The sequence below is a fragment of the Carettochelys insculpta genome, chromosome 6 (assembly GCF_033958435.1).
Source record: "Carettochelys insculpta isolate YL-2023 chromosome 6, ASM3395843v1, whole genome shotgun sequence".
Taxonomy (NCBI): domain Eukaryota; kingdom Metazoa; phylum Chordata; order Testudines; family Carettochelyidae; genus Carettochelys; species Carettochelys insculpta.
In genome coordinates, this window is record NC_134142.1 from 91,308,568 (window position 1) to 91,331,372 (window position 22,805).

General features: G+C 46.0%; 1 protein-coding gene across 1 annotated transcript in view; it reads right to left on the reverse strand.

The window, feature by feature from the left end:
- CHRM4 (cholinergic receptor muscarinic 4) overlaps window positions 1-22,266 on the reverse strand; it is a 36,578-nt gene extending 14,312 nt beyond the window's left edge. Inside the window, exon 1 of the mRNA XM_074998969.1 lies at window positions 22,212-22,266. Within this exon, the coding sequence (XP_074855070.1) occupies window positions 22,212-22,266 (55 nt within the window). The remainder of the gene's footprint in view (window positions 1-22,211) is intronic.
- Between the last annotated feature and the right edge of the window lie 539 nt (window positions 22,267-22,805).

A 22,805-nucleotide genomic window follows, 5' to 3' on the forward strand; every position in this document is an offset into this window, starting at 1 on the left:
AATCGATTGGATGTCACAAACGATTTGCATTGTGCACTTTGAAACCTAGGATTTCTCAACTTGTGAAGAAAATGCAGCAGCATCCTTCAGATTAAATTCATTTTCTTTCTGCTGTTTCTGATGTGAAATTACATTTTTATTAAATTTTTGGGCCAAGAAAAACTATTTGTGCTTATTTTTAAATTTTAAATAACATTTTTATATCCAGTTTTTGTGTTTATTTTAAATTGTGAATTGAATTTTTGGTTAAAACGGGGAGTTGTATGATGGTAAAGAAGAGGGGGGGCATGAAGGTCTCTCAAAAATCAAAAGGGGGGGTGTGATGATGAAAAGTTTGGGAACCACTGCTCTAAGCAGATGGCTTTTCCATCCTGCTCCTATGCTCCTAACACAGTGTTCTGAGCTAGGCTGGGGTCAGCAACCAAAAGAGCAAGAAGAGACGTTTTTTTCGAATTTGATGTGAAACTCAATAATTCAAGAGCCGCCGTGTACGTGAGTAAGATTTTATTAGCAACATGATCAAAACATGGACACAGGATCATATCCCATCATGCACTGCACATCTTTAAGGGGGAGTTATCCAACACTGAGATCTCATATTGTTTGCTGTTTCGATAGGAGTTGTTCATTGTTGGGCTTTTAGATGTTCACTGTTTATCAAAAATAATCAGGAGGGGACTATTTTTCATTTTGCATTTATAGTGTTGGGAGCCACAATGAAGTCCTTAAAGAACCACATGCGTCTCTGGAGCCACTGGTTGCAGACCCTGAGCTACATGAAACCTTATTATCGGTTGAATTAACCCTGTTGACATTGAGGGGGTGTCAACTCATCCTGCAGGACACTGCCTAAGACAACGTGTGTGTGAACTCACCCAGGAATTCTCAGCTGAGTATGGGTGGGAGGGAGGAACAAGGAGGGACTGAGAACCAAAAGAGAGAGGTAGGGAAGCCAAGCAGGAGCCCAGTGTGACCTAGAAAAGGTTAGACAAAGAAATTTTATGGGTCTGCTGTTGACTAATGGGGCTTGCAGGTTGTAAGGTAAGAAACTGTTCCTTTTGTTCCTAGTTCCTTCTGCACTCATGTACAGGCCTTTGTTCATTCCTTAAAATAAACCAGATGACATCAAAGAAAACCACATGATCTATCAAGGTTTACTTCCAGCAGGAACATCCTGAATTTTTATGAGCTGCTCACCTCAGATGGGAGTGCCACAGGATCCACGTTTGGAGGAAAGCACTTGTGAGCTGGCATTGCTGTTGAGCCAAGCTGGGACAAATAACAGGGGTGCTTGCAGAAATCAAAAAAGCCAGCAGGATTTCAAGCAAGCTCTCAAAATGGGAATTGAGATGTCACAAAAGGTTTTTAAACCAAAGCCTGGAGGTTTTACAAAGGAAATTAAACTGCCACTGGAGGGTCTCAGAGAGGGCTGAGGGTTGCCTTGCAGGCAGGCAGAAAATCTCTGTTGGAGCAACTACTACAAAGTATGCAGACAGGTTGAGAAAACCACCTGCAAACCTCCCAGGCTAGAATGGCCAGACAGATCAAAGAGGTGACCCCCAACCCACTCTCCATGGACCTGATGTTTTTCCCTAAAACACTGACAACAGTTTGCCTGGTTTCCAGTCTGGGAACTTGCTATGGGAAGTGAGCTACAACAAGGACTTAAAAGCAAATCCAAGGGTCAAGGAACACCATAGAAAGCAGCCACCTGGAAGAGAAATTGAGCCAGCCACGGGACCTAGGTATGGTCTGATGCTTACAACAGTTTTCTACCCCATGTATAATCCAGAGTTGTCCAAAGGGGAGGAGATTGGGCTGAGCCAGCTCAAATACAGTAATGCAGAAGCTCCACTATTTGAAAGAGGGAAAATCCCTGTGAGCCTCATTTGGCTCAGTTCAACCTCAGAGCTCAAATAAACGGCTGGGATGAGGGAGATAAAAGTGGGGTTATTAGCAGCCAACTTTGGTTGCCAGCCTTGATGGTGCTACAGAACTTACGCCCTGAAAAGTTAAGTGAATTCTCCAAATCTGGTACAAGCCACCAAACATGTGGTTTGTAGCTAAGATGCCCAGAGCATAGCTGAGAGTTGGAAGGAGATGAAAAGAAATCCCTCCTGAACTGGCAGAGGACCTGCAGAGACATGTTCCTGGCATATCCAGAAATAGCCAAGCTCTTCAAAGATAGGCTGCCAATGGGCCAATTTATAGATGTACCACTGAACTAGGGTTCAGAGATCATGACCAGTGAAAGGAGGTCAAAGACACTCAGGGTACATCTACACAACAGGAAAGATCAACCATGCCATGATTTAGTGTGCCTAGTGGGGACACACTAAGCAGAATTTACAGGATGCCCCCACTCACCGTGGTACTCCTCCTCCAGGTTACGAGTAAGGGGAGTTCATGTGAGCACAGGTTCCCACTGACCTCCCTTAGTGGGGATGGCACAGAAGCCTGCATTGAGGTATGTTGACTTTAGCTATGTAATGAATCTAGCTGAAATTCAAAACAAGAAAGCAGTTAAGTAGCACTTTAAAGACTAACAAAATAATTGATTAGGTGAGCTTTTGTGGGACAGACCCACTTCTTCAGACCATAGCCATACCAGAACAGACTCAATATTGAGTCTGAATAGCAAGCTCACCTAATCAATTATTTTGTTAGTCTTTAAAGTGCTACTTGACTGATTTCTTGTTTTGATAGTATATAGACTAGCATGACTCCCTCTCTGTTACTAGCTGAAATGGTGTACCTTAATTCGACCTTCCCCTGTAGCATAGACCTGCCCTAAGAGGCCATAGAATGTGTCACAGAACTTGCATCTTTCCTTGTGGCCAAGCCCCAGGAGACAAAGCAGCTGCTAGTGAGGATTGTGGAATCATATTGCCATAACATCTGTAACTACAACTCTGTATCTACTATGTATGGTAGGAGGGATTCTGATCGGTTTCGTGACTATATCAAACCATTAGAACAAATGATCACTTTGGTCTGTAAAATGAGGGAAAATGGCAATAATGCAAAAATTAAAGGAAATAGTTCATTTAAACGTTGATAGTGGCCACAAAAAGCATTGCAATAAAATTTGATTCAGGGCAAGACAGACTGTCATAAGTGTTTGGTTAACATGTCTCTCCCAGTTCAGGAAATGGGGGAACACCAAGCCAAAGGAGCAAAGCTTGGCAGAGGTACAAGGATCAGTCCCACAGTGTTTGTTTAAATCTGAACATCTTGACTATTGCCGGCATAAACAGTATGTGGAGTTCCGCAGGGGTCTGTTTTGGAACAGTTCTGTTCAATATCTTCATCAACGATTTAGATATTGGCACAGAGTACACTTATTAAGTTTGCAGATGACACCAAGTTGGAAGGGGTTGCAACTGCTTTGGATGATAGGGTCATAATTCAAAATGATCTGGACAAATTGGAGAAATGTTCTGAGGTAAACAGGACGAAGTATAATAAAGACAAATGCCAAGTGCTCCACTTAGGAAGGAACAATCAGTTTCACACATACAGAATTGGAAGCGACTGCCTAGGAAGGAGTATGGCAGATAGGGATCTAGGGGTTATAGTGGATCACAAGCTAAATATGAGTCAATAGTGTGATGCTGTTCCAAAAAAAACCAAACATGATTCTGGGATGGATTAAAAAGGTGTGTTGTGAGCAAGACACAAGAGAAGTCATTCTTCTGCTCTACTCTGTGCTGGTTAGGCCTCAGTTGGAGTATTGTGTCCAGTTCTGGGCACCACATTTCAAGAAAGATGTGGAGACACTGAAGAGGGTCCAGAAAAGAGCAACAAGAATGATCAAAGGTCTAGAGAACATGACCTATGAAGGAAAGCTGAAAGAACAGGGCTTGTTCAGTTTGGAAAAGAGAAGATTGAGGGGGACATGATAGCAGTTTTCAGGTATCTAAAAGGGTGTCATAAGGAGGACGGAGAAAACTTGTTTTTCTTGGCCTCTGAGGATAGACAGGACAAGGAGCAATGGGCTTAAACTGCAGCAAGGGAGGTTTAGGCGGCACATTAGGAAAACCTTCCTAACTGTCAGGGTGGTCAAACACTGAAATAAATTGCCTAGGGAGGTTGCGGAATCTCCATCGCTGGAGATATTTAAGAACAGGTTAGATAAGTGTCTATCAGGGATTGTTTAGACAGCACTTGGTCCTGCCATGAGGGCAGGGGGCTGGACTCGATGACCTCTTGAGGTCCCTTCCAGTCCTAGCATTCTATGATTCTATGATTCTAAGAGTGACATGTATAAGGGTAACTGACACTGGCTCAAACCTAATACTTATTAGACCAGCAAACTAAAAGTGCTAGGGAACAAGGGATACAAACAACCACCTGATTGTTTTGAAATAGAGACTGTCTGGGGAAAGAGTACTCACCCAAACAGTGGGAAAATTTGGTCTGAAGGTTGGAACCCCCCAGTCCCCCTGACAATGCAAGCAACTAGTCTAGAGGCTGAAATAATGGATGATCTAATAATTGGCTTGGATTTCATTATAATTAATAACTGTGGCATCAAGGCTAGAAAAGGTTTCTTACAAATACAGTACAGTAGACCCCTGACTTATGCAGAGGTTGCGTTCTTGAGCAACCCTGCCTAAGTCAAATTTCGGGGGAACAGGAAACTGACCAGCGCAGCCTGGCTCTCCACTGCTGGCCCTTCACAGGAGCAGGGAAACTGACCCGCACTGCTGCACTGGTCAGTTTCCCTGCTCCTGTGAGTGGTGAGGGGCTGGAGTCTGGCTCTATGCTCCCTGCTGCTCACTAGAGATAGGAAAACTGACCGACTGCAGTGCTGGTCAGTTTCCCTGCTCCCCTGAGTGGGGAGCAGCGGGCAGCCCGGAGCCCGGAGCCAGGAGCCAGGAGCCAGCTCCCAACTGCCCTGACTCCTGTTAAACTGAAATATACGTCAATTGAGTGCACGTATGTCGGGGTTCTACCGTATGTAGAAATTCCTTTGACAGATATAGCCGAGGTGAGACAATGGTTTGTAGACAACTGATTCCCCATGAATTAATTGTCCTGCCTACAGGGGCAGAAACTATTGTAATAGCTACCGATTTAGTAGCTTTCCAGAAAGGGAAAGAAGGAGAGTGTTTGAAACCTGTCTTGAGACCAAGACTTTGGGGCAGACATCTTTGCTGCTACAGCTCCTGTGGATCTGAATCAGCAGCAGATTTCTGTTCCTTGGCTAAACATTACTAACCAGTAGCACCTGGTAGAAGGAAAACTCTTCTACTGGTCCACAGGGTGTGCTTTTGCATTTTCATAAGTGAAAAAGGATCTTGTGATTTCATCTGTCACAGGCTATCGGTGTTTCAATACCCATTCATACAGGACACAAATGTAGTGCTCCCAGTCAGGAATATGGCTGCAGCCTGAGGCTAAGGCTGCTGCTACACATGCCACCTCCTGTCAGAGGTGGCACTGTAATGAGGCAATTTGAAGCAGGCTAATGAGATGCTAACGAGCATATGCAGCGCCTCATTGGCATAATGGCAGCCACCCAAACAGATGTCAAATTGTAGATTGACAGAGCAGATGGGGGGCAGCTTTGAAATAAGCACCCCACTTCAACATTCCCTTACTTCAATATAGGTTCACTGGAGTAAGGGAATGCCAAAGTGGGGTGCTTATTTCAAAGCTGCCCCCATCGACACTATCAATCTGCAATTCTAAGTCTGCACGTCAAAATTTGCATGGCTGCCATTATGCAAATAAGGTGCTGAATATGCACATTAGCGACTCATTAGCCTGTTTAAAGTTGCCTCATTACCATGCTACCTCTGATGGGAGGTGGCATGTGTAGAAGCAGCCTAAGAGTGTAGCAGTGGAAGTGGAGGTTAGAAAAGATGTTTCAAAGGTGACCTCGCCAAGTCACACAGAATAGGTAGATCATACCTCAGACTGCAAATTTCTCTGGAAAAAATACCTATCCCTCAGGCTGAGTGAAAGGGATCCCTCACTGGCAGTTTACAGGAAGTTTAAGAAGGTGAAAAGCCCCTGATCTGGGTGAGAACAAAATTTGTTCATATTACATATTTGAAACTCTGCTGACAGACACTGTACATATGTAAACATGTAACCTTGTATTATTTTTAATTTGTTAAAGTATTCCTTTTCTTTCTGTTTGGGGTAGGTTGTTAGGGGTCACCACTTTAGGCCTCCGCGGGATGATGAGCAAAGCTGAGATATTGTTGTGAGCTGGGTGAAACCTTGTTATAGGTGGCATTAAAACCCCATGAAGAGTTCACACCTAACAGTAAGCAGGAGCCTCCATCTAAGACAAAAGGCATGTGTGAGCCCACCCAGGAGCTCTTGACTGAGTATTGAGTTGGGTAGGTGTGTGCATGGGGGAGGAGAAATCACACAAACTGAGAATAGAGGAGAACCAGCAGCAGGAGAGACAGCCTGAAGGAAAAGCTGAAAGTATGATTGCTGACCCTGGAAAGAGGTTTATGGGCCAGCAGAGCTAGCTGAAGGAGTTCCCTTTTCTGCTGTGAGCAAAAGAAGCTGTTTCCTGCCATCCGACTCCCTCTGCATCAGAGAGATACCAGATTATCGCCAATGTCTGCACTGGCTGGAACACAGACGCAACCTCAAACCTTGATTGGTCACTTCGGGCACAAATGGGCAATAACAGTTACATACATCAGGTAGCTCCCAACTCCTCCCCCACACCCAGGTGTATTTGCCTTTCTGACCAGCTTGGTCACCCTTCACAGGAAGGTTCTGTTTATAAAGCAGTAAGAGATATTTTATAGATGCTGTATGACTATTAGACATGAGCAGCCTGCATTAGAGATAGTTAACAAGCACGTCAATAGGCAGCGTTATAGGCCACTGTTCTAAATAATGTATTGGCCTGCTGGACTGCATGATCTATAACAATTGATTAACCAGCTATTAAAACATCTATTATTCATTATTAAACCTTTCTAAACTATTTATAAATGGAACCTTAATTTAAAGCATGACTTAACTTAAACAGCAACAAAATCAACCTAACCTTTCTTTTGCACTTAACTGTTTTCCCTGAAGAATCTCTTCTGTCCTTGGACTTAGATTCCTCTGCCTCTGATAGGGCCTCACATTCTTCTGTACTCCTGGGTGGATGCTAATAGGTCCACCTGCTGTGGGGCAGTTCAGCAGAAATAGGTCTGTCCACTAAGCAGCAGCCTAGAGCCTGCTACAGGTTCTTACCTTCAAGATTCATATTAGACTTAATGCAATGATCAGGGGTAAGAGACTGGAGGTCAAGGAAGGATGAGGGCAACAGCAACACAGTAATGTGGCAATTGGGTTAGCCACGCTCCCCGCATGGGGCTTCAGTCCCCAGGGGTTTAGTACTTGAGATCATAGGTAGAAATGAACCTGGAGGTGAGATTGGAATGAGGAGAATGAAGAGGCCAGTGGATGATAAACAGGCTTTCCAAATATAGGGGCACCACAGACTCATCCCCAGCATGCACATCTGTTAAGCAGAACAAATAACCTCACCCTCAGTAGAAACTGAATTGATGCTCTTTTACTGAGCGAAGAACCGCAACAAATGGCTACCAATTATCTCTGAAAACCCACAGATAACAGCAAGAGAGCAAGTATAGTGCCAAGGGAATAAGGACAACCCAGGGAATTATAGACCAGTCATTTTAACTTCAGTGCCCGGTAAGGTAATGAAGCAAAAAACTAACCAGTCAATTAGCACACATCTAGAAGACAAGATGATAAATAATGGTCAGTATGGATTGTCAAAAATAGATTGTGTCATACCAGCCTAATAGCAGGGATGGGGGAGCAGTAGGTGTTACTGTCTCGCATGACTTTCTCATAAACAAACAACTTGGATGGAGCTATTATAAAGTGGGTGCATAACTGGTTGGAAAACCATTCCCAGAAAGTAGTTTAGCAGTGGTTCACAATCATGCTGGGAAGGCATATTAATTGGATCCTGGTTATGGGTCTGGTTTTGTTCAACATCTTCATAAATGATTTCAATAATGGCACAGAAAGCACACTTATACAGCCTGCAGACAATACCAGGCTAGAAGGGATTGCGAGTGCTTTGGAGAACAGGATTAAAATTCAAAATGATTTGGACAAACTGAAGAAATGGTCTGAGGCAAATAAGATGAATGAAATTCAATAAGGACAAATGTAAAAGTACTCCATTAAGGAAGGAACAGTCAGTTACGTGCACACAAAATGGGAAATGACTGCGTAGGAAGGAGTACTGTGGAAAGGGATCTACGGCCATAGTAGATCACAAACTAAAGTACAAGCCAGTGCAGGATTGTTGCAAAACAAGCAAACGTTCAGGGATGTAGTTGCAGAGGGGAAGCCATATTAGTTCGTAGCTTCACAAACAACAGGCAGTTCTGTAGCACCTTAACAAAGAAACCATTTACAGTGAACTCTTTCATATCCCGCAGCCCCAGGACTGGGAGGCTGCCAGACATTTAAATATGCCAGATAACAAACTTCATCCCACCCATCCCTGCTCAACTACTATCCAGTTACCTTGTTGGTGGGGGACGGCAGGGAGCCAGCCACTTGCGGGGCTCAGGCATGGCTGCGTCACACAGGGAGCTGTTGCCGGCAGTGGGCACTGGGTGGGGAGCTGTTCTGGGGGCAGCTGCTGGGCATCTGCTTGGGAAGCCATGGCTGCTCAGGGAACCACTGCTGCATGACCAGTTAGGGAGCCACTACCAGCAGCAGGCATCGGGCAGGGAGCCACTCTGGGGACGGCTACAGAACCGCTCTGTGGGCAGCTACTTAGCTACTATGCTACTCTGAGGGCTGCTGCTGCGCGGCTGCTCTGGGAGCTGCTCCGGGTGGCAGGCACTGGGCAGGATGGACTGCCGGTTACTTGAAAATTCCAGTTGTTGGAATACTGGGTGAAACAGAGTTTACTGTAATAGGCCATGCGCTTTCGTGGGTAAGATCCACTTCTGGGTGGTAAGCAAAGCAGACGTTATTCTTCTGCTTCACTCTGTGCTAATAAGGCATCAATTGTAGTCTTGTGTCTAGATGTGGGAGCCACGTTTCAGTAGGCTGACCACTCACCATGCACCCCATTTTGGCTGGGACACTCCCTGTGTTAAGTCCTGTCCCAACCATCCTGACTTTTTGAAAAAAACTGGGCTTCTGTCCCGTTTGCTCTTATCAGCGGATCATCAGCCCTGCACACAGAGAGGAAGGAAAGGCTCAGATCGGCTCTGAATGATGGGGAAAAATGGGGGGAGGGTGTCACTGACTGGCAGTGAGCCACAATGGAGAGGGGGACACTGCAGGCTGGCCTCAGGCAGAGACAGAGAGAACTTGGGCCAAACCCCTGTGTGGGTCGAAGCAGGCTGCAGAGGAGAGGGAATCATGGGTGGCAGTGGGGTACAGAGGACAAACATATCAGGCAGGCAGTGGCAGGGGGTGGGGGAAGGAGGGATTGAACCAGCCCCAGGTGTTAGTGGGGAGGGCGATCTCAGGCTGGACCTAGCAAGAGGAAGGGAAGGCTGGGGCTGGCCCAGGGGAGCCCTATTTTCCCTTTGGGAAAATAGGTTCACCCTGTATTTCAATAAAGATGTGGACAAATTGGAGACAGTCCAGAGGGGAGCAACAAAAAATGAATACAGGTGTAGAATATATGAACTATGAGCTATGTTCCCCCTAAGCTGCACGGTCACACGCCTACCCAGGAGTGAAGCAAGTACCCCATGCGTCATTAGCGGAGCTGTGCACCACTGGTGGTGTCTGTTCAGGTGTCCCTCCCCCAGCAGCTTTGCAGCTGTGTTGCTCCTGCCCATGAGTCCCAGGCTAGCTGGCCCCAGGACCTTTCTGTTTGCTGTGCAAAGCAGGGCTAGCTGCTGGTGTCAAGGTATCCCCCTTTCTCCGACCCATGTACCCCATTTTTGCAGAGAGGGGAGGCAGGCAGCCCCCCCGCCCTTGAGCATCTTATGCACACTCTTTCACATGTGTCTCCCAACACACACTCATATTGTTGTTACTTCTTGGTACTTTCTGCAAGAACATATATTCTCTGTTATTTTATTATTTCAAGGTATGTTGTTTTAAATTTTTGAAGGGTCTGTGCATTTAACAGTCTTTATTTCTTTGAGTAAAGAGTTCTAAAATGTCAAAAGCTACCCCGTCTGGAGACATTTTCTCAACAGTAACTTTGAAAAAAAAAAAACCACATTAGCGCAAGGTTCTTTTTTCCTACAGGTGCCACATATCTACACACATTACCTCAATACTGAGGCATATAACACAATTCATTCTACACATGGATAAAAAAAATTAGAGGGAATATTGAAAAAAAAATGAGTTTGTTTTGTCTGGAGAAGAAAAGACTGAGAATGGACATAACAGTTGTCAAGCACATAACAGATTGTCACACCAAGGGAGAAAAATTGTTCCCTCTAACGTCCAAGGATAAGAAAAGCAGACATGGGCTTAAGCTGTAGCAAGGGAGGTTTAGGCTTGATGTTAGAGAATGATTCCTGACAGGGTGATTAAGCGCTGAAACAAATTGCTTAAGGAGGATTCTAAGAACAGGTTAAAACAGAGCCATCCCTGTGGGGAGAGGAGTTTTGAGGTCCAGGATACAGGGCAATCCCCCATCCCCAGTGCGGGACCCATGAAGCAACGCCCTCCTGCCCCAAACTAATAAATAAATAAAAGCAGTCCTCGTAGCACCTTAAATTTTATTTATTAGGTAATGAACTTCATTAGAGGGTCTTACCCACAAAGCTCATTACCCAATAAATAACATGGTTAGTCTTTAAATGTGCTAAAGAACTGCTTGTTTTTTAATCAATATTGGGGTCTGGGCAGCTGCCCCGAACCGTCCTATGGCCAGACAAACACCTGTCAGGAATGGACTAGCTATGACTTAGTGCTGGCTTGAGTGCAGGGCACTGGATTAGGTGACCTGCTGAGGTCCCTTCCAATCCTACACTTCTGTGATCCTATGCCATTGGGATCCCATCTGACCCTTGGGAAAGCCAATTCCAGAGTGAAGGTATCATTCAATAATCTCACCCAAACGCTCTGCCACTGCGCACAGACATTCCACTGTAAGGACTGCTGCGACTGGCACATCTGATTTCAGCTCTCATATCAGTGCATAGCGTGGGAAGTGTGTACTCAGGATTCACAGAACCAACACAGAGGTCAGTACTAACTCTTTGAATTCAACATAGATCAAATCAGAAGCCAGAACAGTTACAGAAATACTTGAGCAACATGTTTCTTTATGCTTAGCATCAAGAGGCTACATTCAGCACTTTCAAGATGTCCTCGAAGGTAGTCTGACAATTTAGTGAATGCACACACTTCAAGCCATGAAGAGTCACTGCTTGTGTGCTGCTTTTGTTAGGATCAGGCAGGCAATTTCTTTTCTTTGCAATATACAAAGAGATATGGGGGCTCGGCATCAGAAAACTCAGTTAGCTCTCCAGATACTGAACTTTTCTGGATAATTATAACTTTAAAATGGGCCGTGCAAAAGTATTTCCATTAATTACATCAATGCCTTAAGCACCAATTCCCTCCTTTTCTAGATGGCTATTGCAAAGAACCTGAACTCTTGCTGTTCAGTGAGAAAGACCATATAAAGGGAAATAGTTGCGTAAAAGAATCCCCAAAAGTTTTACAGATTTGAACAAAAAGTCACCAAAAGTAATTTCCTGGAAGTACATGACTCCTCTATTCCCTAGTGGCTCCTACAGGCTATAGCAATGAGCTCTCCAGTAACAGTCAGTGTAGATATGGCGGCAGAGACACCAGGTTTCTCAGCAGAAATACCTTAATTGTGTAGGGAACACTATTGCTAAGTAGCATGAATATTAGCACTCCTGCAGAGGTGTACTCTAGTAGCAGCTAGCATGGAAGTGCAAAAATAATGAGATGCCAAATTGCCAGCATGAGTAGAAGCACAAAAGAAAACAGTTGTGAATATTCCCAGCTCCATTATCTAGACGAATAGATTTGGGATTTTTGGTTTTTTTTTTTTGTTAAGAGATCCTACTTTCCCCTGGTTTATTTGTCCCAGTTTTTCAGCAGTTTGGCAAACTCTAGGGATGGTTGAAAGAGACATTTCAGGTTTCTGGTCTTGAGCCTTTCCAGATTTAGCAGCTTCTCTCATTTGGAGATCCAACTAGTTCCTTTTTTGAGTTAGTGTAGCAGTTGGGAAGTTATTTCTTACTCTTGAGCATAAAAGCTATTATTACTTAATTATTTGCTTTATGGTAACTCCAAGAAACCCAGTCAGGGATCAGTATCTCCTTCTGCTAGTTACTGAGAACACATGTAACAAAATGATGGACCCAGAGCTAGACAGTTTCAGGAACTCTACACTTGCAAAATGATCTATTTGCTAAGCAATGGTTGTCCACCATTTCCCTCCTTGCCCACAAACTGCTAAGATAAATGAAAAATTGTTTTCTGAATTTTGACACTCCAGTGATCATGATGCCTACCAAGTTCCTCTAAATCCCAATCGTGCCTTCTGTACAAATGGATACTAAACATGGATTGGTCCCCTCTAGACAGGAGTCAAAACTTTCTCATCATCAGTGCAGCGGGCCTGAATTATATTAACACAGGTCATTTTCCAAGTGTGGAGAGATCTTTAAAGTAGGGCCCCACATTTCCACAAATAAGCAGGTACAACACAGGCAGTAAGATTCACCCTGTCCCAGAATAGGGTTTCATTTTAAAAAAATTACTTATAGAAATTACAGTTGCAGAGAAAATATTGCAAAGGTTCCACAGTGTAACCAACGCACTTGAATTTCCCTGTGTTTGCAGAGAGCTTAAAACAGTACCCCAAGAAATGTGAATTGCAATGGTTGTATCAACATCTTGAACCTAAACATGACATTGTTAACAATTTTGCTGGTAATCACCATTGCAAAACTTCAAAACAACAGATTATTTTACAAATAAATTGGTTTATTTTACAAATCTAATCTACTTCCCACCCACCTCCTGTGCCAGGAAACCCAGTGATTCCAAATCCAGTTACCAAACCCTTTTCTGACAGCTTCTATTCTGCAGTTAGGCATTGTCAATACAAAACTGTGCTGCAGTTTGAAAACTGCAAATGTGGGGATGTCAAATAAATTGAACATAATATCAATATTGATAGCACACAGCCTACTGTTCCAGCTGGATTATTCATTATTATATTTAACTCAGACTTTTTAAAGTAATTTTGTAACGTACATGTGCCCCAGAATTTTGACTCTCTTGAACTAGAATGCCACATTATCCAAGTACTATAAAATGGAATTTAACTCCAGGTTGCTGTGGACTCCATGATGGTTTGCCTTAAAGTACAAACTTTCCAGAAGAATTTATTCATGTCTCCTCTGATCCAAGAACCCCTGAATGGCAACTAGCAAGGGTGTTACAGAAATATCCTGTTTCTAGTAGGTACATTCTGGTAATCAAGGAATTTAATGTGAGGCCTTAAATGAAACCCAGGATCACACACTGGTCCATATCATTATCAAATTAATGTACAGGTACTTTGTATATAGACAGATTAAAATCTGTTGTCAAGGCAGAATTGGCGAACAGGTTTTATGTCAGGCAAAAGATGGTTATTCACCTGTCTCTCTGTCAAGATGAAGATTAAGCATTGTAAGTTAGCACAATGGATATTCATTTGCTTGCAAAGGCAACAGGGAGATGTGAAATTAACAGGCAGCAGCACACAGTAAAATAAGCCCTTGGTGCTTACCCTGACTGAGCAGAAACAAAGAACTTTTAGGATATAAGTAAAAGGGAAAGAAGACACCCATTTATCCTGCACTGGGAAGTAAGCAAACAGTGCATTCACATTCACAAAAAGGAAATCTCAGCCACGCTTGGATGAAACTGCAGAAGACATTAGCCTGTTAAGTTTAGTTTTCAGAAAGAATTTTATGATATATGTAACTTTTTCATTATTCTTACTCACTATCTATTGAAACCTCGATAATAAACTTATCCTTATTTCCACTATCAAAATATCGAAGTGTTGTGATATTAAGCCAGGGGGTTGATCCTGAATACAATCAGATAAGCTGGTGTATACATTATTTGCTTGGGAACAGCATATTTCTGTGAGCGTTCAATGGATAAGGATCTGGATGCTACACGGGAATGAATAAAAGGGCCTCAGGTCTGGGGTATACCTATTGTTAACCTGCAAACAAAGGGCTATGATTTCTCCGGGGGGAATACCTGGTGAGTAACAGGCTGGTGGTGCCAGGGAGCTGACGCTCAGAGAAGCATAACAAATGATCCTTACTCTGGGGGCAGGGGGCTAACAATCTGACTCACTGGCCTGGGTACCCAGAGAATCTACACATGCCATACACAGGACTAAATTCACCCATTTGTAGAGGGCTAGGAAAAAGTTGGTGCGCCTCTTTAGTCACTCACGCCCTAGTTGGAAAGTTTAAGTAGTACGCATGCCCTTCGCATGGGGCAGGTTTCACCCAGGAGTCAGATGGCTGGAGGAGTCTCTGATCTCTGTGCACCTGCACAATTTGAAGAGAAGGCTTGACTCAGGCTGAACAGAACAGAATGGTGTGGGAGAGGCTGGAGTATACGTAATGAGTGATTATGATGCTAGCATAACTCTTATTTGCAGGACCTCCATTAGTGACCTCTGGGTTGTCATAGCAATAGGGCTTTGTATCCATAGCAGCACTATTTAGGGGACTTCAACAGTACAGTCAACTTCATTTTATGGCAAAGCAAAGAGAGATGAGCTGTATGATGAGCCACCACTCAAGTTCAAGCCTCTGAACTTCCTTAGAGTTCAAATGCGTACAATGTGCTACCATTACAGGTATAAATGGTGGCACAGAGTCAACTGCAGAGAGAAGACAAGGCCACTGAATGCAAGTTTCTCCACTAGAGGCTCTCTCAGACAGCAGTACTCCAAAGGCCATTATTTTGAATGAGCCAGATTTTCATAGTAATGTGTTTCACAAATTAACACTGTGACCAACGCTCAATGGTACTGATGTGGCAAACTGAAGGGTGTGTGCACAGATGACATCTAGGGAATGAGAGGGCTTATGCAGTTGGTGTTGGGTGTGTTTGTGTGGGCAAACGAGGACAGTTGCTCAGTTGTGTTTGTTACCTTCAGCTGTCATTCTTCCCTTATCAACAGGAGGGGCAGAGCTCCGCAGGAGGGAGCAGGCCAGGGTAACTGAGGCAAGATGTGCTGCAGACTTTTCAGGAGAGGAATGTCTGCTTTATGCCCACATTAGTGTCTGATTATTATCCTGCAGCTCTGCCATGCACAAAATCGTGGCATGGAACACTGCCTACCCTGCTACCACTTGTCACCAAGCTTCTGGCCCAGCATCACGGGAGCTGGCCAAGCAGTAGGCGTATGAAATGCCTTAGCCCTGCTTACAAAGTCAGCACATGAATTATTCTGAACATATGCAGGACGGCAAATGCAAATAAGAGGCAGCAATCACAGTGAGTTAATCCAGAAACTAGAGGTTTAAATGGCGTTCATGTGAATTAATTGCTCCCATAGGCCAGAAATGTCTGGAATTAGACAAAGTAACACACTGTGTTACAACCAATTAATACATTAGTTATAAAAATAAATAATAATAGTACAATCATCCAGCCTGCCCCTGGACAGCAATCCCCAGCAGAATAGCTTGATGGTTCCTGCTGTTTCTCAACTGGTGCTCCGAACTCCTTGAAAGATAAACAGTTGGAGAGGAATACCGATGAGGTGATATGTAGTTCCTCTACCCAGAACAGGGGCTGAGGCACAGAACTTCCTTTGAAACCAATGGGAGTTAAATCAGACCATAAAAAATTGGGACTAGAGGTGTGCAGAGGGGCAAGGGTGCGGAGGCAGGTAACAGGCACCTATTAAACAGGCACAAGATAAAGCCCTGACTATTTGGACTGGCTCTACACGATTGGGAAATTCAGTCACTTGATTAAGATACCTAAACCATACTCAGGATCTGGGCCTGAGGTAGGAGGTGAGGATGGTAGTTAATGCTTGCACGGCACTTTGAATGCACAAAGAGCTACTCCATGGTTGTGTATTGCTACAGTGTGAGTGCAAACAGGTGTGGATGAAGGAAAGGCTCAATGCACCTGTTATTTTGATTCTAGTTTCTGGGGTGTGAGTAGGTAAGCACAGAGAGCCATGCTTCAAACAAGACGTGGAGAACTCCCTGACTGGGAAGTCGCGCTACATTATTATCCTGGTCCTTTCCTGTGACTGCTGAAGATGGAACTCTAGAACCACTCCATAGCAACCAGGAGAGGGACTTTTGTTATCAGCCACCTCTCCATTCTCAGAACTTTCTGAAAAATGCTCCTTTGGACTTAAATGTTCTAGACTTGTTTTTAGAATTCACCCACAATGGGTCAATCCTCCCTCCTGCCCCACCCGCATCTGATTTTGAGCTGTTGAATGAATAATGCACTTTTTCAGCATTACACCTGGAATTCAAATATGGCTAAATAAAAATTCCTCTAAATGTTGCATGTAAATAAGTCCCTATGAAAGAATAGTGAGGAGAAAGAGATAAACCTGCAGTCATATGTGGAAAAATAAAACAATTCTGAACATGCTCAGGAGGTAGGTGCTGAGGTTATAGAAAAACCTACAAACATTTCACCTACTTTGTAACTTCCCAGTGCTGGACATTTTCAGCTATTCTTCCCAAGAAGGTGCTATTCCCAGGTTGTTTTAGGTAAAATCTAGGGGAGCAAATTAGTGCATGGCACGTTGACACAGCACAGTTCTCCTAAAAAGTGCATACTAAGGCCTCCATTTTCTGTTCCTGAACAAAACGCCCATTAGCCATGTGAGAGAAAGCCCTATGTGCACCTACAAGTGACTATACTTAATTTACTCTTATGCAAACTCAAAATGGCATTTCATGAGGCGGCATCTGGTAGCATACATGCATGCAAAGATAGCACATAGAAACTGTAGCCTGTTTCTATCTGCTCCTGCTGATGATGCTTTCATCTGTTTTCTTTCTAGAGATGCTGCTTTCCTGTTAACCTAGCTTGTCAAAAATAAAATAAAATAAAATAAAAAAAGGGACTTGCCAGTCCCCTGTACTTCGGTGACCCTGGATCACTACCCCTGAGACCTCCAGACAGTGAGGATACGTCTACATGGCAAAGCCATTTCGGGATGCCTTGGTATCTCGAAATAGTTACTCTGCGTCTTTGAAATGTGCCAGTCATTTCAAAATATTTACCAAAATAATACGTGTGCTATTTCAGCATTTCTGTACTCCTCATTGCAGCGCTAAATGCCAAAATAGCCTATTGCGAACTACGCTTGAAACAAGCTAAGCAATTTGCTTTTTAGGCTGTCATGTAGACGTAGGCTGAGAGAGGAACTCCAGAGCATAGTTATCTCAATTTCAGTGTCACCATGCAGAGACCCTTTGTACCTTGGGAGGGGATAGGATATTTTAATTTCCTTGTTTTTAATAAGATAGCAATGCAAAAGCTCTCTCTCTCTCTCTCAGGTACCTATTTGGTTCCCAGCTCCATATATTACTTGAAAATGGTAAAGACAGGTTTAAACACAAATACACTGCCCCTTCTGCAATCCTCATAATAAATGAATTAAGCCAGCACTAAAAAATTTCTGCTCCGCTCTCTTGTTTTAAAAAGAGCATGCTATTCCATCGAGGTGGTCATGTGCCTAATGTGAGAGAACTGTCCCATTGTGGTAACCTTTACCTTTACCCATCCATCCGTCCTCCACGCCAATGTCCCTAGCCTCCACACACAAAACCCACTCATCTAGAACGTACACTGTGTGCTCTTTCAAGTATGGACAGTAATTTCGGATGAGTTCTGTAAAATTCCAATCATGCCTTTATGCACCAGGAAATAATGATAATGGATTGCAAAAGTTAAGTGTTTCATAGTAATATTAACTCACCCACACTGCACCTAATACTTTTGATTAGTATTTATGTTGTTAAATGTCACCTGAATATGTACAATGTGAGTAAAGGAACATTACTATGGCTTTGATTTAGCAAAGCACTTCAAGTCAGTGCTTTGGTGCTACGCTGAGCTGGGCCTTATGAGCATTTCTATTTCTTCATTCCCTGACTTTCTGTATTGAAAAATGTGCAATCTTAATATTACTTTAAACAAACACATTTGGCCAGAGAAAATTGCTTTGTGCATGGGCTTCCAGGTAGGCAGAATAGATCTTTTGCAATTTCTGCTCCCTGGGACAGATTATCTAGATTGATGTTAATGGAGAGGGGGAGTGGTGCTGAGAGTGTTACAACAGTTACAAGCACCATTTCAGTTAGTGAATGCCAGAGTGTTTGGCTGGGATAACAGCTGTGCTCTGCCTAGGATGGAGTATGTGCTGCTCGCACATGAACAGCATTCTATTTGAATTTCTAAACAGCCAGACAGAGACACGACCATTTGCTTTTAAATACATCTGTCTCATACCACTGAACAGGCATGCCTCCTCCATGCTGGAACTGCTAGTGTCTTGTTCTGCCAGACACAGACATGGATGGCCAGACCAAGTGGTTGGTGCAGAGGCAGTCTGTGGTCAATACTGGGTTCAGGAGTCAATACGAGGCTCAGAACATAGCAAGAACAGGGCTGACAAGTAGGCTGGAACATACTAAATTAGCCTGCAGCATCTGTCACCACTATCGAACGGGGAGAGTTCCAGGCCACAAAGTGACATTAGGCAGCTTGAGTAACTGTTTCTTCTCCTGTGAGGCTTAAATACCTTCTCTGACAGTCACCGGACCAGCTCCTGCCTTGTAGATTGGTGAGCCTTGCACAGCAATGATTCATCACCACACCTGATTTAATCAGATTCTGGTTTAGGGACAACTCATTACTTCACAGGTTCTCTGGGACTGAGCGTGACTCCATATGGGAACTGGTACCAGCTGGTTCTCTGGACTGGGTGTGTCTCCGCTGTGCAGTAATTGGTAATATGCGGCCCTCTGGTGTGGGTGTTGAGCTAACTTGAGTTGTACCAATGAAAACACTTGCTAAAAAGCAAAGCTTGTGGCTTGTAGCCTGCACTGAAAGCTGCCTGAATTTGTCACCTGTCAGATTAGATGAACAATGCATAACTGAAGAGGGTCCCAAACTGGAGTGTGGAGACAGCTGATTGGTGGTGGCTCTTTGTTTCCAGTTGCAATAATTGCAAAAAAGCTAAAAATAGAGGATGGTTGCCAAATCTTGCAATTTTTAAAATGAATCTTCCAATATTTGGTGTTTAACTTACAACTAAAGCTCCAGGAAACTATATAACTGGCTTATGTCTACACTGCACTGTAATAAAACACTGGTGTCTGGCTCATATAAGCTAATTCAGGCTAACAGACCTCAAGGTGCAGGGCTATAAAAACACAGTGTAGATATTTAGCCTCGGGCTACAGCTAGACTAAAGAGTAATAGCAAGATAACAGCTGTTGTTTTGAAATAACTTTGCTAGCATCTACACTACACACACTCTATTTCAGAATACATTTGAAATAGGTGTGTGATTTCAAAATTGGTAACCCTCACCAACAGCACCTATTATATATGCCTATCTCACAGAGCTGGAAGGTAATGAAGTCTAGTTTCCCCACCCTCTGGGCAGGACCTTCCGAGGTAATGAAGTCTAGTTCCCCACCCTCTGTGCAGGACCAAGCATCATCCCCCTGACTTTTTTTTTTTTTTGCTTAAATCTGTTTGTTTCAGTACCTTACGTGGCCTCTTCAAAGGTTGAGCTCATAACCCCAGGTTCAGTAGGCCAATGCTCAAAGCACTAGTTATCCCTCCCTCCTAGGCTAAACCCCCTCTACTAGGACCCCTAAGTGGGGAGCATCCCAGAGCTCAGGCTCCAGCCAGAGCCATAATATCTACCCTGGACTATTGTAGCCCCACAGCCCAACACAGGCAGCGTAGATGCTTTAGATATTGATATGGTTTTACGTATTACCAGAATATTCAAACACTTTACAAGTTCTAATGGACTTATCCTCATAGCACTAGCAGGAAGCACTATTATCACTCTTTGGCAGACAGGGAAAGGCTAAGGCTCAGCTCCTCAAAGCCATTTAGGCCTCTATCTTCCATTGATTTCAGTGACAGCTAAGGGTCTAAAACAGCCACGAGGAACTAAGTGACTGAACTTTCCAACTCTCACACTAATGTCCTGCTTTTAAATTAATCTCATGGTTGCGGGAGCGGTGGCTGACTTTTGTTTTTCCTTTTAATTTGGAGTTGGCAGTACTGAATTGAGTACTTCTGTAATACCACTTGCCCCAGGGAAGTTATCTGGTCTTCAACAGATGCTCTCAACCATAGCGAATAGGAGAGGGGAGGTGGGCTCAGCTCAGCTGTGAATGGAAAAAGAGGTGCAGTTCACACAATGGTGGAAGGGAAGGAGAGACAGCCATAGAACAATTTGTCCCTTAAGATGCCACAAAAAGATCTGAGAACCCTGAATCACTGCAAGGGAAAGAGATCAACTGGGAGATAACCTCATTATGCCCACCCCCGTCTGCTAAATCATTGGTATTACCCTCCAGAGCGTGGAGCCGTTCTTTTCCTTGAACAGGACTTGGAAGGAAAAACATCCCTTCCCTTCTCCTGAGCAGAAAGTCCCACTTGCTGGGTGTATATCCTCCCTCTGCTACGAAATCAGAGGGAGCAGTTTTCATTTTAAAAGGATTCCTGTTTAGACTGTTTCCTGGTGGGACTGGGAGTCTTTCTGAGAAATGGAAGCATCAGATGAAACAATATCTCCAGAAAGCGGAGTGCAGCTCTGATGTCGCAATACCTACTCATGCTCAGCCTGATCTCACCTGCTTCGCCAGTTCCAGGTGGGATGTGGTTGGAAGCAACATTACCAGAAACAAATGCACGGTGAGAATCCCAAGCCATTCAGACATCCTAGTCTAGTCTCACTGGTCCAAATAAGGCGGGAATTAACCAGCCTGGTCCCAATGGGTAAGACTAAAGTAATGAGGTGAAACTAGGCAAAAGAAACAGTGAGTGAATGAGGTGGGGTGGATTAAACGGTATCTATACATATTGTTTGCTGCCATTTGCACATTATTTCAGTGGTGGATTCGCACAGCCCTGCCCTTTAATATCATACCAAGACAGAATAAACATGATCCACCCCACCCTGTTGTGTCTCCATCGGTGACGGCTCTGCCCGCTTTGTACAGCGCCCCGCACGCTGTAAAGAAGGGGTTTCCGGCACCACGCGCTCTCTGCTGAGGGACCAAGGACGGTACCCGGGTTGCTCGGTAATGACGGCCGCGCGTCCCGACCCTGCTTTAGGCCCTGGAAATGTGCCCCCAAGTCCGCAACGAACTGTACTCGGGTTAGGGGCGCCGACCCCTGAGCCTGGACCACGCCTGGCGAAAGCAGCCCTGCGCCAAGCCCCAGCTGAGCAGGCCCCAGTGCTGCCGCGTGGAAGCCTCCCAGTGTCCTCGCAGCTCCCTGGGGGGTGGAGACCTGGGGGCCAGGGGACTGCCACGTGCTTTGCTGAAGTGCTCTGCCAAAGGGGGGGGGTCTCACGTGGCTCTCCCCGTGCGGCTGCGGGGGCGGGGGGGATCCAAGGGGGCGGAGTGCGGGGTCCCTCGCCTGGGCGAGATCTGCCTCTTGCGCCGGGCACCCGCGAACGTGGCTGTAGACGGGACCCGAATTAGGTACCTCGCAGCGCGACTCTTCCCCGAGAGCCGCTCCCCGGGGCCGTAGCGCTAGGCGGGCGCTGCCCAGAGCAGCCGGCCGGGAGAACTGGGTGTCCCCCGGCCCCCTCAGTTGCAAGGGGACTTGCCCCCCCCTCCGCCTTCCCCGCGCGGCCGCCCACACAAAGCCGGGAGGGTGGAGGGGCAGAACAGCCCTGGGTAGGCGGACGGAGCCCGGGAAAGTTGCGGGAGAGGCAGATCCCACCCCTCGGAGCACTCCGGCGCCCGGCACGATGCCTCCCGCCGCCCCCCAGCCCGGGCATGCGGCGCCTCCCTGCCGCGGAGCACAGGGTGCGGGGGGTTCCCCCGTTAGCCAGTCTGCGCCCCCCCCCCCCCAGCAAAGCCCTTGGCTACGGGGTCCCGGGGCTGGGGGCGGGGGGACGGAGGCGGGCTGCAGTGACACCGGCCGGCCCGGGGGGAGGGGTCGCTCTGTGCACTCACCGGGCGCCCCCCAGGGCCGTAGCGCTCCGGCGCCGCTGCTGTTCTCAAAGCCCATGGTGCAGCCCCCGGCCCGTCCGACAGCGCCGACGGCTGCGGGGCTGGGGCGGGTCACAGCAGCGCCAGGGATCCCCGCACGCAGGAGTCCGCTTCATTGGAGGCTCCCGCGGGCATCTCCCCGCAGCCCTGGCCGCGTGGCCGCCGCTCCTGCCAAGCCCGCCCCGCCCCGCCCGCGCGGGGTAGCGCGCGCGCTTTTCTCCCGAGCCCGACAGACAGCGGCGAGGCAGCCCCGGCACCGTGATGTAATGGCGCCCCAGCCAATCACGGCGCGGCTGCGAGCGCGACTTGCCCCTCTCACCTGGGGGTGGGGGAGGGAGGCGAGGCAGGGCCCTGGCGGGGGGCGCGCGCGGCTCCGCGGGGTCGTGTCCCCGTGACCCGCCTCGTGCGAGGGCTGCTCCCGCCAGGCGGCGCCGCACAAGCCGCCTCGGCGCCCGCGCGCGCAGCGGGTCAGGCGGGGGGCTCCGGCTCCGGCTGCGGCTCCGCGGGGCCCTGGGCCCCTTCCCCCGCGCCGGGCCTCGGCCTGCGCGCCGCTGTGGG